Source organism: Pituophis catenifer, unplaced genomic scaffold, assembly GCF_029215685.1.
Source record: "Pituophis catenifer annectens isolate HBS135680 unplaced genomic scaffold, rPitCat1.0.hap2 SCAF_5, whole genome shotgun sequence".
Taxonomy (NCBI): Eukaryota; Metazoa; Chordata; class Lepidosauria; order Squamata; family Colubridae; genus Pituophis; species Pituophis catenifer.
Genome location: NW_027256885.1, coordinates 93,583,693 through 93,598,135, shown reverse-complemented (window position 1 = coordinate 93,598,135; position 14,443 = coordinate 93,583,693). Strand labels below are relative to the sequence as shown.

At 37.3% G+C, this 14,443-nt stretch overlaps 1 protein-coding gene across 2 annotated transcripts in view; it reads left to right on the top strand.

Moving 5' to 3' along the window:
• WDR48 (WD repeat domain 48) overlaps positions 1-14,068 on the top strand; it is an 81,451-nt gene extending 67,383 nt beyond the window's left edge. The window contains exons 16-19 of one of the 2 annotated variants that reach the window (XM_070944360.1): positions 4,339-4,426; positions 11,328-11,404; positions 11,512-11,704; positions 13,289-14,068. In XM_070944360.1, coding sequence (XP_070800461.1) covers positions 4,339-4,426; positions 11,328-11,404; positions 11,512-11,704; positions 13,289-13,384 — 454 coding nt within the window. In that variant the 3' untranslated portion in view covers positions 13,385-14,068. The remainder of the gene's footprint in view (positions 1-4,338; positions 4,427-11,327; positions 11,405-11,511; positions 11,705-13,288) is intronic. The other variant, XM_070944358.1, reaches the window with a different exon arrangement.
• The last annotated feature ends 375 nt before the right edge of the window (positions 14,069-14,443 follow it).

Sequence of the window (14,443 nt, the reverse complement as noted above, 5' to 3'; positions counted from 1 at the left end):
AATTGCCCCCAGGATGGAGGAGGCACCTGCTAGATATAGGGAGAAAATTGCTAGGTCCACTGATGGGCCTGAGTGTACTAGGTTTCCTGATAGTGGTGGGTAAACGGTTCAGCCCGTGCTGGCGCCAGCCTCTACATAAAAGGAGGATAATAGAAGAAGTAGTGCTGGTGGCAGCAGTCAGAAGCTTATGTTTTTTATAATGGGAAACTAGCGGAAGGAAAAAGGGAAGAAGAGAAAATGTGGGGTAGAAGGGGAAAAAGAAAAAAGGCATTGATTTCAGACTCTTTTAGCACAGTAGAAGATAACATTGCAGCCTCAACTTTTTACTTTTACACAGTAAAACTAGCCATTTCTATAACAACAAACCTGTCTAATCAGCAAAACAAAACCAAAGTTTCATTTTTTTCAACTATCGTTTATATTAACAAAATTCTCTATATTCTTTCAAATTCTTTAACCTTAAAGGGAAGAAACACTTTTTTTACATCCATTTTAAAATACTAAACTTTTCTTTAAAAACATTTCTAAAACCAATAAGTTCTAGTATATCTTTTTTAAAATTCCTCTTAACATACTTTAAAATTGGACGCTGGCTGACGTCGCGGGATGCCGGCTGACGTCACGGCAAGATCGGATGTGAGGAGTGGGTCTCCGCGCTCCCGCTCTGAGTTCTCCCCATTGGAGGGCTCTGAAAGGAGCTAAAGCCACCCTGTAGGGATGGTGAAGAAAAGAGGGGCGCCCTGCAGGTCGTGGAGAGCAGCAACTCCCCTGCTTGACCCAGGGCTTCTTCCCTCTCATCCACAACAAAAAGAAGAGGTAGCCATCCTGACTGCCATGAAGCTGGGACAGCCGAGGCAACAAAGAAATGTGCAGGAGTAGATGAACAGTGACTGGAGCTGGGTGAGAAGATTCTTTATTTTTTAGACCCTAACTTTAAAAGAAGAAGAAAAAAAGAAAATCCAGGAAAAGAGACTCTTAGAACTATTTCTTAAAGCAGCGAACAACCATAGAGAGAAAAATCCTAGACCCAAAAGAAAGGAACTAAGGGGAGAAAAGTTAAAGACCTTTTAAAACATAGAAAATTGGATTTTTAAACTGGGTAGGCGTTGTTTTGGAAAGGCATTAGAAAATGCTGGAACTATCTACTTGAATAGCCGACTTTGCTTCCATAAATTGAACTAAAATTGGATTAATCAATTTATCAGACTTGAAACAATGCTGAAACCTAAACTGAGGGTGCCATCTACTGGTGAATGGAAAATATACTATACACCTAACAAGCCTAGGAACATTCCTGATAAGAGAAATAAACAACATTCATCTGGAGGACTGTGGTGATATTTACTGTTCTATAACTATCTACTTTATGATTACTGGAGACTCTATTGTGAGAATAAGGAAGACTCTTAAGTAAAGTAAAGTGACTTTTGATTTGTGGAAGCTGCCTGGACTACTTAAATGGAACTGATTAATAATCCTGAGATGTAAAGAACTATGATTATTGAACTTTCTGAGGAGCAACATTGGACTTGAATACATTGTTTTTGGACTATTAAGAGTGGGACTTACTAAAATAAGACAAGATGCTCCATCGGGGAAATGAGTGAGATTTCAAAAGAAATGGCGTTGATGTTTCAAAGCATTAGGGATACTATGACAAAGAATCACAGAGAGATAAAGAACCTATTGCAAGGCATAAATGGGAAAATAGAAAATATCCTACAACTGATAATGAATGAAGATCAAATTGTCCAGGAAAGAGAGGAGACAGCAGAAAGAATGGAGGAAAAGATAGAAGAGACAAACCAGCAAATAAAGCAAGAAGATGAGAAGGAGAAGATGATAAAGTTAATAATGACTGATGAAATAAACCAAGGGAAAAGTACTTTAAGAGATTTAAAAATGAAAACTCCACACTTCCTTATTTTACCTTGCCTTCAGCAGCCCTCTTCCTTGTCGTTTAACAATAAAGGAGTCTCAAAAAAGCCTCTTTTAGCTAATAAAGTTAATCCATAAAGTGATTAAGAAATGAAAGGCGTGACTTATTGTCCATTTGAAAAATAAATTCCAAAATAGCTGCCTTTTCAACAACAAAGTGATTGCAGCCCCGTCCCCCAGCTGAATGTCTCACCAGTTACTCTGAAGCACAGCTCCTCCAGCTACTTGCAGACTGCATTTTGGGCTCTTTGCAACCGGCTCATGTTTATGGCCATTTGCAGCTTCCCATGGTCACATAACCATGATTTTTGGCGTTTTTTGTCATTTTCTGGTATTTACTTCCAGTTTCCATCAAAAAATAGCCATTGGATAAAATGGATTTGCTAACAACCACCACAAAAATGATGGTAAAATCAGGCACAGGCACATGGTGACCTGTTTAGCGACTGCAATGACTTATCATAATTCTGGGCTCAATTACAGTTGAAAGCTGAGGACTACCTGTATTGTATTTTAACCACCATATATATGAAGTACTCTGCATTGACCTAAATACAGGTGAAACTCGAAAAATTAGAATATCGTGCAAAAGTTCATTTATTTCAGTAATGCAACTTAAAAGGTGAAACTAATATATGAGATAGACTCATTCCATGCAAAGCAAAATAGTTCAAGCCTTGATTTGTCATACTTTTGATGATTATGGCTTACAGCTCATGAAAACCCCAAATTCACAATCTCAGAAAATTAGAATATTACATGAAATCAATAAAAGAAGGATTGTACATAGAACAATATCGGACCTCTGAAAAGTATAAGCATGCATATGTACTCAGGACTTGGTTTGGGCCCCTTTTGCATCAATTACTGCCTCAATGCGGCGTGGCATGGATGCTATCAGCCTGTGGCACTGCTGAGGTGTTATGGAAGACCAGGATGCTTCAATAGCGGCCTTCAGCTCTTCTGCATTGTTCGGTCTCATGTCTCTCATCTTTCTCTTGGCAATGCCCCATAGATTCTCTATGGGGTTCAGGTCAGGCGAGTTTGCTGGCCAATCAAGCACAGTAATCCCATGGTCATTGAACCAGGTTTTGGTACTTTTGGCAGTGTGGGCAGGTGCCAAGTCCTGCTGGAAAATGAAGTCAGCATCCCCATAAAGCTCGTCTGCGGAAGGAAGCATGAAGTGCTCCAAAATCTCCTGGTAGACGGCTGCGTTGACCCTGGACTTAATGAAGCACAGTGGACCAACACCAGCAGATGACATGGCTCCCCAAATCAACACAGACTGTGGAAACTTCACACTGGACTTCAAGCATCTTGCAGTGTGTGCCTCTCCATTCTTCCTCCAGACTCTGGGTCCTTGGTTTCCAAATGAGATGCAAAAGTTGCTCTCATCAGAAAAGAGGACTTTTTTTCTTTAGCCCAGGTAAGACGCTTCTGACGTTGTTTGTTGTTCAGGAGCGGCTTGACAAGAGGAATACGACATTTGAAGCCCATGTCCAGGATCCGTCTGTGTGTGGTGGCTCTTGATGCACTGACTCCAGCCTCAGTCCACTCCTTGTGAAAGTCCCCAACACCTTTGAATGGCCTTTTCCTGACAATCCTCTCCAGGCTGCGGTCATCCCTGCTGCTTGTGCACCTTTTTCTTCCACACTTTTCCCTTCCACATAACTTTCTATTAATGTGCTTTGATACAGCACTTTGGGAACATCCAACTTCTTTTGCAATTACCTTTTGAGGCTTTCCCTCCTTACGGAGGGTGTCAATGATGGTTTTCTGCACAACTGTCAGTTCAGCAGTCTTTCCCATGATTGTGATTCCTACTGAACCAGACTGAGAGACCATTTAAAGGCTCAGGAACCCTTTGCAGGTGTTATGGCTTAATTAGCTGATTAGAGTGGGACACTTTGAGCCTAGAATATGGAACCTTTTCACAATATTCTAATTTTCTGAGATCGTGAATTTGGGGTTTTCATGAGCTGTAAGCCATAATCATCAAAATTATGACAAATCAAGGCTTGAACTATCTCGCTTTGCATGTAATGAGTCTATCTCATATATTAGTTTCACCTTTTAAGTTGCATTACTGAAATAAATGAACTTTTGCATGATATTCTAATTTTTCGAGTTTCACCTGTACATTTAAAAATCATCCTTCTCCGGAAGCAAATCTTCCATATATATTGGCACTGTAGACCCAGGTTGCACAGCCTACCACAACACATAGTCTTTATACCTTTGGAGATACTGTAACTGATAAGAACAGATTATGTTTTCTGTCATTCAAATTTTATTGACATTTTCTGTTGCATTTCCTCATATATTTACGTTTTTGAGAGGTTTTCCCCCCTTGGTCCTTCAGTGTACCTAACACCACCTTTCCAATCTCTTTCCATACAGGTTGCTGTGCCGGGATTCTGGTGGTGAAACTGAATCCATGCTCCTTAATGAAACTGTGCCACAATGGGTAATTGACATCACTGTGGATGTAAGTGTGCTGAGAAAGCGAGTCTAGAATAACTTTATTTTCTTTATGAAAATGTTGATTGCTGAGGACATTAATTGCCAGATGCCATTATAATAAACAGGGATAAATATTCTGATCTCCAGCCTCTTTGGGACTATATTTCCCACAATTCCTTCCCATTAGCCATTCTCCCTAGGAGTAAAATAACTGAAGAGTATTAAATTGCTTCCCTCTGTTATAAATGGCTCTTGAGATAATCACATCAAAGATTAAGTTTCAAAAATTTCTGAAACTTAAAAAGATCTCACACCTGATTATTTTAATAGGATTTAATTTCCTTTAATTCTGTGACGAAGGAACCTTTTAAAATGAACCATGGTTTCTAATGAACACACTTACTATGAATACAATTTTAAATATATATCTCTTAGAGTTAGTTACTTAATATCTAGTAGGGAGTTGCAAATTTTATCAGACTTGGAGCAGAACATTCTGGAGAATTTCTTTCTGGACTATTTTTTTATAAAGTTTTTTATTTTTATTTTTCATAAACACATTTACATGTACAGTCATTTCCATCATTTTTCATTCATCTTTTCTTTTAACTTTCATTTTTCATTTTTACTTTTTTGGGGCTGCTCTTTTACCCTTTACCTTTACTCCAACCTTTCGTCTTCTCCTCCCTTTCTCTTCCCCTGTTTCTCCTCCTACTTCCTTCGTTCTTCCTCCTTCTCTTTCCTACTTCCCCTTCTCTTCCCCCACACCTCTCTTCTTCCCCCCTTCTAACCTTCTCCTCTACTCCTCTTTCCCCTCCCACTTCTTCCTCTCCTTTTCCCTTTTTTCTTTCTCCTCTTCTCTCCTCTCCTCTCTTTTCCCTTCCTCTCTCTCTACTCCTTCCCCTCTCTCCTGTTGTTTCCCTTTTCAGTTCAATCTAAAGTGGTATTCGAGCAGCCCCTAATTATCTTTATTCTCATTTCAATTTCTTATTCAATTATTATTTATTTTTATTTCATCATTTGCGTACATTTTTATAATATCTCACTTTTTTCCCTTTTACACCCCCCCCCCCCTTTCTCCTTTTACTTGGCATCATCTGGGTATCTGTTTTTCTAATTGTTTTCTCCCATCTATTCGCTATCTATTTTATTTCTATGTCCTTATTCATATTTCTTTTCTAACCAATCATAAAATTTATCCCACGTCTTGAAATACATCGACTCCTCTTTATCTTTTATTCTCAATGTTAATCTATTCACTTCTGCACATTCTAAAATTTTCTTTATAATATCTCCTTCCAACGGAATTTTAACTGCTTTCCAGTTTTGTGCAAATAGAATTCTAGCCGCTGTTATTATATGAATAATCAAATATGTATCTTCTTTGCTATAATTCTCTGGTAAAATTCCCAATAAGAATATCTCTGGTTTTAACTCTATATGTTGCTGCAACATTCCCTCTAACCATGTTTGTATTTTCACCCAATATTGTTTTACACAACCACCACATATGATAGTATGATCCCGGTAACTGATGACATTTCCAACACTTTGCTGATTTATCTTTAAACATCTTAGCTAATCTTTCTGGTGGCATATGCCATCTATAAAACATCTTATACAGGTTTTCTTTATAGGCTGTTGCCATTGTTAATTTATAATTTCTTTCCCAAAGTTGTTGCCATTCGTCCAATTCTATGGTGTATCCGAAATTCTTTGCCCATGCTATCATTGTTTCTTTTACTTCTTCATCTTCTAGTCTAATACGCAATAAATAATTATATAATTTCTTAATCATTTTCTCATCTGTTCCTGTCAATATTTCATCCAGTTCTGATTTCCCCAAGTTAAAGCCATATTGTCTACGATCTGCTTCATATCTTGATTGTATTTGCAGTCTTGTATACCAATCTATCTCAATCCCTTGACTCTCTAGTTCTTGTTTTTGTTTCAGTTCTCCCCGATCTGTCAAAATGTCTTCATATTTAACAATATTCCCCATGTTCACAATATTTGGGTATGTCACCGCTTCTATTGTAGAAAGCCACATTGGAATATTCAAATAATGTTTTTCTTTCACTCTCCCACACTGATAGCAAACCATTTCTTACATAATGTCTTTGGAAATATCCATGTATCCTTTGTTTCCTGTACCATAAAAAGGCATGCCAACCCAGTTGTAAATCTTGACCCTCCAATGTCAATAGTCTTGTATTCCTTAATAAAATCCATTCTTTAATCCATGTTAACGCTGCCGCTTGATAGTACAATTCCCAATTCGGAAGGCCAAACCCACCTCTAATTCTTGCATCTTGTAGCATTTTTAAGTTAATCCTTGCTCTCTTTCCTTGCCACACATATTTCCACGTTATTTTCTTCAATTCTTCAAAATATTTTTTCTCCAGTTTTATTGGTATAGTTTGAAATAAAAATAATATTTTTGGTAATATATTCATTTTTATTAATGCTATTCTTCCCATTAGTGATAATTTCAAGTGTCAGCATCCCAGCACTGACATATATAAGGAGAGGAGAAGCTTGAACTTTTGCCTACTTTCTCCATTTCTCTAGGTCTGTTTCAGTTTGTTTTTTCAGTTTGTGATAATTGTCTTCCTTGAGCGTTGCACATCTTGATGTCAGATAGATGCCCAAATATTTCACTTTCTTCACAATTTGAATGTCCAATTTCTCCATCATCTCCTTCTTTTGCTTTTCTCTCATATTTTTAACTAATATTTTTGTCGTATCTTTATTGATTTTCAGACCTGCTACTTTCTCATATTCTTCTATTTGTTCTAAAAGTTTTTGGCGCTGTCTCTATTGGGTCTTCCATGATAAACACCAAATCATCCGCAAATGCTTGTAATTTGTATTCTTCTTTTTTAATTCTCATTCCTTTTATTTCCTTTTCCTGCCTCACTTTTCTATTTAAAATCTCTAATGTTAATATAAATAATAATGGAGATAAAGGGCATCCTTGGCTTGTTCCTTTTCTAATACGTATTTTCTCTGTCATTTCACCATTTACCATCACCTTTGCTGCTTGGACTCTATATATAGTTTGGATCATATTTATAAATCTATCTCCAAAATCCATCATTTTCAACTGTTTTATCATAAATTGCCAATTCACGTTGTCAAATGCCTTTTGTGCATCTAAAAATAACAATTTATCTAAAAATAAATGTTTGTTTCTCTGAGTGTAGCTCATAATATTCTAATGTGTTTAATATAGTTTGCATATTGTCGAATATTATGGGAAATTACATAAAAAATAATAGAATATGAATATGAAGAGATATGTATATTAGGAGATTTCAATGCAATAATAGACAATGAGTTGGACTATAAACCTACAAAATTAAATAAGAAAATAAGAAAAACATTGCCAAAAACTTTTTCCACAATGATAGATGAATTAAGTCTACAAGATGCTTGGAGGCGAAGTCATCCAAAAGAAAAGCAGTACATAATTTAATTTAATTTAATTTAATTTAATTTAATTTAATTTAATTATTTAATTTAATTTAATTTAATTTAATTTAATTTAATTAATTTAATTTAATTTAATTTAATTTAATTTAATTTAATTTAATTTAATTTAATTTAATTTAATTTTTTAATTTAATTTAATTAATTTAATAATTTAATTTAATTTAATTTTTTCCAATTTATATACTGCCCTTCTCCCTGAGGACTCAGGGCGGTGTACAGCCAAAATAAGAACATAGAATACAAATATTAAAAAACAGTTAAAAATATATATAAATTTGGCCCAGAATTTAAGAAATCACAAACCGATTAAAAGAATTTAAAAAATTTCTTCTTAAGCCAGCCCGGCTTGCTGGAAAAGATGGGTTTTAAGGGCACGACGGAAGGCACTGAGGTCATGGATTCTCCTTATCTCAGGGGGCAACTGATTCCAGAGGGTAGGAGCCCCCACAGAGAAGGCCCTCCCCCTGGGGGTCACCAGCCTACATTGTTTGGCTGATGGCACCCTGAGGAGGCCCTCTCTGTGGGAGCGCACGGGTCGATGGGAGGTCGTCGGTAGCAGCAGGCGGTCTCGCAGATAGCTAGGCCCTATGCCATGGAGCGCTTTAAAGGTGATGACCAACACCTTGAAGTGCACCTGGAAGACCACCAGGAGCCAGTGCAGCTCGCGCAGGAGCAGTGTTACATGGGAGCGCCATGTTGCTCCCATCACTACCCGCGCTGCTGCATTCTGGACCAGTTGGAGTCTCCGGGTGCTCTTCAAGGGGAGCCCCATGTAGAGAGCGTTGCAGTAGTCAAGGCGAGAGGTGACGAGGGCGTGAGTGACTGTGCACAAGGAATCCCGATCAAGAAAGGGCCGCAACTGGCGAATCAGGCGAACCTGACAAAAGGTCCCCCTGGTTACAGCCGTCAGATGTTCCTCCAAGGACAGCTGCATATCCAGGAGGACTCCCAGATTGCGAGCCCTTTCAGTGGGGGCCAAAGACTCGCCCCCAATAGTCAGTGATGGAGTCAACTGGCTATATCAGGATGCCGGGAGCCACAGCCACTCTGTCTTGGAAGGGTTGAGTCTGAGCCTGTTCCTCCCCATCCAGATCCGCACAGCCTCCAGGCACTGGGACATCACTTCAAGGGCATCATCTATTTTACTCAAATAGACATCTATCGTGGTCAAGAATAGATATGATGTGGATGTCAACAGAATTAATAGCTAAAATACAAGAAATTGATATTGGAATAAAAGTATGGGCAGACCACAATCCAATAATAATGACATGGAAAGGGAAAAAAAGAAAAATGAGATGGACATTAAATCAAAAATTACTAAATGAAAAGAATTTCCAACAATATATGGAAAAAGAATTGACTTTTTTTTTAAGAGAATAAGAAAGAAGATACATCTTTACAAAACATGTGGGATACCAGTAAAGCATATATTAGAGGATTGGCAATAACATATTTAGGAAAACGAAATAAACAAAATAGACAAATGCATAAAAGGAGCCTTGGTGGCGCAGCGGACTAAAGTGCTGTTAAGTAGCACTTAGCTGCCAGCTGCCTGCAATTACTGCGAGTTCAAATCTCACCAGGCTCAAGGTTGACTCAGCCTTCCATCCTTCCGAGGTAGGTAAAATGAGGACCCGGATTGTGGGGGCAATAAACTGACTTTGTATAAAAAGAACACCGCTTAGGGGGGGCCGAAAGCCCTACTAAGCAGGTATATACAAAAGTATGAAGGCTATTGATTAACGCATTGTTAGCCACCCTGAGTCTCCGGAGAAGGGCAGCATATAAATCGAACCAATAAAATAATAATAAGAATTTAGAGGAAGAATATAAGAGATTAGAGATGGAACTACAAAAAAAAAAAAAACCTGCACGATAAAAAGATTAAAAATCTGTTGGATTTGAAAAAACATAAGATGAATTTAATGGAAAATGAAGAATTGGCGAATAGAATAAAAGCTACAAAGCAAAAAATTTTTGAAAATGCAAATAAACCAGGACGATGGTTAGCATATAAAATGAAAAAAGAGAAAGAAAAGAAATTAATAAGTCAATTAATAGATTAAGATGGAAAGATATGTTATAGAAGTGAGGAAAAGAAGAGGATAATTGAGAAATACTATAATGGATTGTATCAGCAAGAAACAGTAGAAGACTGTTAGATAGAATATAGAACAATATTTGAAGAAAACGGAACTGCCTAGAAACCCAGAAAAGTTCAAAAAATTATTAGAAGAAAGAATATCTATGATGGAATTAATGGAGGGAATTAAAAGACAGAAAAATGGGAAGACACCAGGCCCAGATGGATTACCAGCAGAGGTATATAAAACCCTACAAGATGTACTAAGCAATGTGATGCTGCAAGTATTCAATGAACTATTACTTAAAGCTAAAATTCCAGACTCATGGATGGAGGCATATATAACTTTAATACCAAAAGAAGAGGCAGATCTGCAACAGATAAAGAATTATAGACCGATATCTTTATTAAATGCGGATTATAAGATTTTTGCATCAATCATGGCTGAAAGATTTAAAAAATTACTAAATGAGTTTATACATTTGGATCAAAATGGCTTCTTTCTGGACTATGTTAACCTGCAAGACAATTCAGTAGTTTCTGGAAGTTAATACTCCAAGCCATCATTGAAGGATTTGCTTCTGGAAACTGTCCTGGAACAGCATGGTCTACAGGTTTTGTTCTGGAATTCTTCAGAATGTTCTTTTGCTTAATCAATGACTTTAGACATCCTAATATTTTTCCTAATATCTTTTTCCCATGCCCACCTGAGAGAGATGCTTGAAAATCTTGGGAGAATATTTGATGTGCTTGGAATTTGAGTAAGATATTGAGACCAGAAGAAGAAATTGGAGATTGAGATAGTCCAGTCTCAGTGCTTATGCCTAAACTGGTTATAATTTAATTGCTAGCTAAATACAGGTTATAAACTGTATCAGATACGTTCTGATACAGGTAATCCTCGATTTACGACTGTAATAGAGCCTGCCCATCATGGTCATAAGTTGTGACTGTCATAAAATGGGTCAGTCACATGACCCAACCTGATTTTACAACCTTTATTGCAGTGGTTGTTAAGCAAAACCATGGTCATTAAGCGAACTAATGGTTAGTTATGGGTGCAGTTTTGCCGAAAACCGGAAGTGCCAGTTTGGAAGTGCCAAAACTGGCATAACTGGGAGGGGGCAACCATTGGAACTTCAAATCTGGGTCATAAGTAGCCCCAAAGTAAGTCTGTTGTAACTTTAAATGAGTGCTAAGCAACTAGTTGCAAGTTGAGGACTACCTATATGTTCTGTATGTATCAGATATGTTCTGAATCCCATTATATATGAACAACATGGGTGTACTTCATATAAGATTAAAAGAACATGGAATTATTTCTACTTCTTTTTTAATTTTACAGAAAAATATGCCAAAATTTAACAAAATTCCTTTCTACCTCCAACCTCATTCCTCTTCAGGAGCAAAAACATTAAAGAAGTAAGTATTGAGCAGAGAATCAAAATGATTATAAGAGCATGGAAAAGTAAGTTCAATTCTGTTCAGATCAGTCCTACAGCTCAGCACCGAATCTCCTTTGTCTCTAGGGATCGGCTCTCAGCCAGTGATATGTTGCAAGTTAGGAAGGTGATGGAGCATGTTTATGAAAAAATAATAAACCTAGACAATGAGTCTCAGATGACAACCTCTTCCAATAATGAAAAAGCTGGGGAACAAGAAAAAGAGGAAGACATCACAGTTGTAGCAGAGGAGAAGATTGAACTCTTGTGTCAAGACCAGGTATGCAATTTTGAGCTCCTTACAGAAAGAGAAAGGGTGGGGTGGGACTAGAGAAAGTATAAATCAGTGTTTCCCAAGCTTGGCCACTTGAAGATGTGTGTACTTTTAACTCTTTGAATTCCCCAGCCATCATTCTGAGAGTTAAAATCCACACAACTTGAAGTGGCCAAGGTTGGGAAACTTTGGTCTAAATGTTCCAAACATTGTACTGTATATAAAAAAGACAAGCTGGGTGGTCTTGAGTTTTGTAAATTACCTTGTATACTTCTGAAGGCCAAAATATGGCTTCTAGGCTCATGCCTCGGTGTGCATATTTTCCAATGAAACAGACCGAGACAGGAAGATCATTTTATTACGATTTATTCAGAACATTCTGATTAAAAAGGATTCCCCCTCATTCATAGGGGGAACCTCAAGACCCATCTTACATTCCCTTTTATAGTTAAGACATCAAAATAAATTACAAGATAAAGGTTGATTGGACAGGACAAAAGTAACCTCTTCCTTGCATAAGAAATCAGTTACATGTAGTCAAAACATGTTACATGTGTGTCCATTTAAATGAGGTCTGACAAAAGCAGGGGTGTAAGATGATAATGAGGAAAAAAAGTCATAAGGTTGTTTGGAGTTCACGGAGAGAGAAACCAGGTACCAATTAGTGCTAGCAAGCTTTCTCGTACCAGAAGACAAACTCCAGACATCCAATTAAAGCAAACACAGTCCCATCCTATCCTGACCTGGGGAACAAAAAGTTTTTATCATTTCAGTTTAGGAATGTTAGAAGCTATCAATCCATTCTACATTCCAGTCTGCAATGGTTTGATAAACGATTAACATCATTTAAAAAGAGAGAGAAATAAGTCAAAATACAAAATAATTATGTTGGTTAGCAATACTAACAATACTACAGAGTCCATGTTGGTACTACAGAGTCCATCCTGTGTGGCCCTCACTTCAGAAGTTTTGAACACTGACTCAACAGGTGCTCCCAAAGGGTTCTTCCCTGCCACAAAGGATGAAAACATATTGCATTAAATCAATATTTCTAAACCTTAGCTATTTTAAAATCCTGGCTGGGGAATTGTGTAAGTTGAAGTCCACACATCTTTAAATGGCCACAGTTGAGAAGCTCTGCATTTAATAGCAGGACTTCTCATCTCCTGTTGCACAATAGACTACCTCAAGCCTTAAGTGGGTGGATATGACTTGGAATGCATTGTCTGATAACTTTTCTGGAAATTTTATTTTTTCTAGAATTCATGGAAAAGGAGAAATTCTTCTGTATAGGGCAAAATTTCCTTGAGCAACAAGCAAGCAAGCAAAACTGCACTGTTTTCTTCACAAAGGGATCTCATTGTGAAGGGAACAAGTCCAGTTATCTGATATAACTGATCTGGAGACAGTTTCAGATTTATGCTTTTAGTGCACAAGCTAAACCGTGTTACTTATTTTGAGTGTGTTTCTCAAGCTTGCATTAGCTCTTGGAAGAGAAAGTTGCAGGCTTCCAACAAAGTTAAGAACAAGGCATGCACTTCATCAGCTGGAGTATATTATTGCCTAAATCTAAATTATTTTATATGACAGGTTTTGGATCCAAATATGGACCTTCGAACTGTCAAGCATTTCATATGGAAAAGTGGGGGTGACTTGACACTTCACTACCGACAGAAGTCAACGTGAGCCAAGTGGTGGACCCAACTGGTTATTTAAGTAATTAACCAGCTTCCTGTGCTGGTTCCACCTTAGTACTCTAGAAGCCCACTTAAATGCTAAGTTCTGACATTTTAAATGCCTCAGCACAGACAGAATCTACATGAGGTGACTAATAAATCTGTAACATAGATGAAATCGGTATGATGTAAACTCAAGGTTGTCCATAGCAAGGTCAAGCAAGAGTGATATAAGAACCCCTTGACTGGTTCCTGTTAAGGTGTGTACAGAGACAAGGTGACCCAGTGCAGATATCTCTGCAGTTCTCCATTTATTTCCAAGATTATCATCCTTCATTCACTCAAGCTTGATATGAAAACTCTTTCAGTCCTGCTGTTCATTCTCAGGTTTTTTTTTTAAACCCTGCATGTATTGTACTTTGCTAATACATTCCATACAGTAAATTTTGACCACTTTGCCAGATAAATCTACTTACTGTGCAACAGATTATGTTTCTTGAAGTAGAACAGTCTCTGACTGGAGAGGCTAATGTCTTTGCTGATGATTATCTTTCAACTTTGATTTTTCTAAGAAAACATTTTGATAGTAAGAATCAGTAGGCTGTGTTATTACAGGGTCAGTTCAATGTGTGAACATCATGATGGAATTCGTTCAGCATCTTTAACTAGACTTCAAAACACATAATTTTTGTTGTCCTAGAAGGTGACATCCTGGTTCAGTTCCATAGGATCATATTCTACATTTGATAGCAAACTTGATCAGTGTGATAGCAAAAAAAGGTTTTCCTTAAATTGTTTTATATGCATTTTGGGATATTTTTATTGATGTTGTAAACTGTGCACACCTTGGCTTTTTTTTTTTTTTTTTGCACTGTTTCTAAATATTTGACAGCTGTTTCTTATTTGCATTGTAGTCTTGTAGACTCTAATTTATTACAAAAGGTGGGAGGAAATACCCCAGTGGCTAAGCAAGAAAAACTGAATTTAAGTGAAACAGAAGCATTGTGATAATAGTTTAAGAGTTCTGATTTGAAACAGAAGCACAAATACCTTTTTAAAACACACTCTA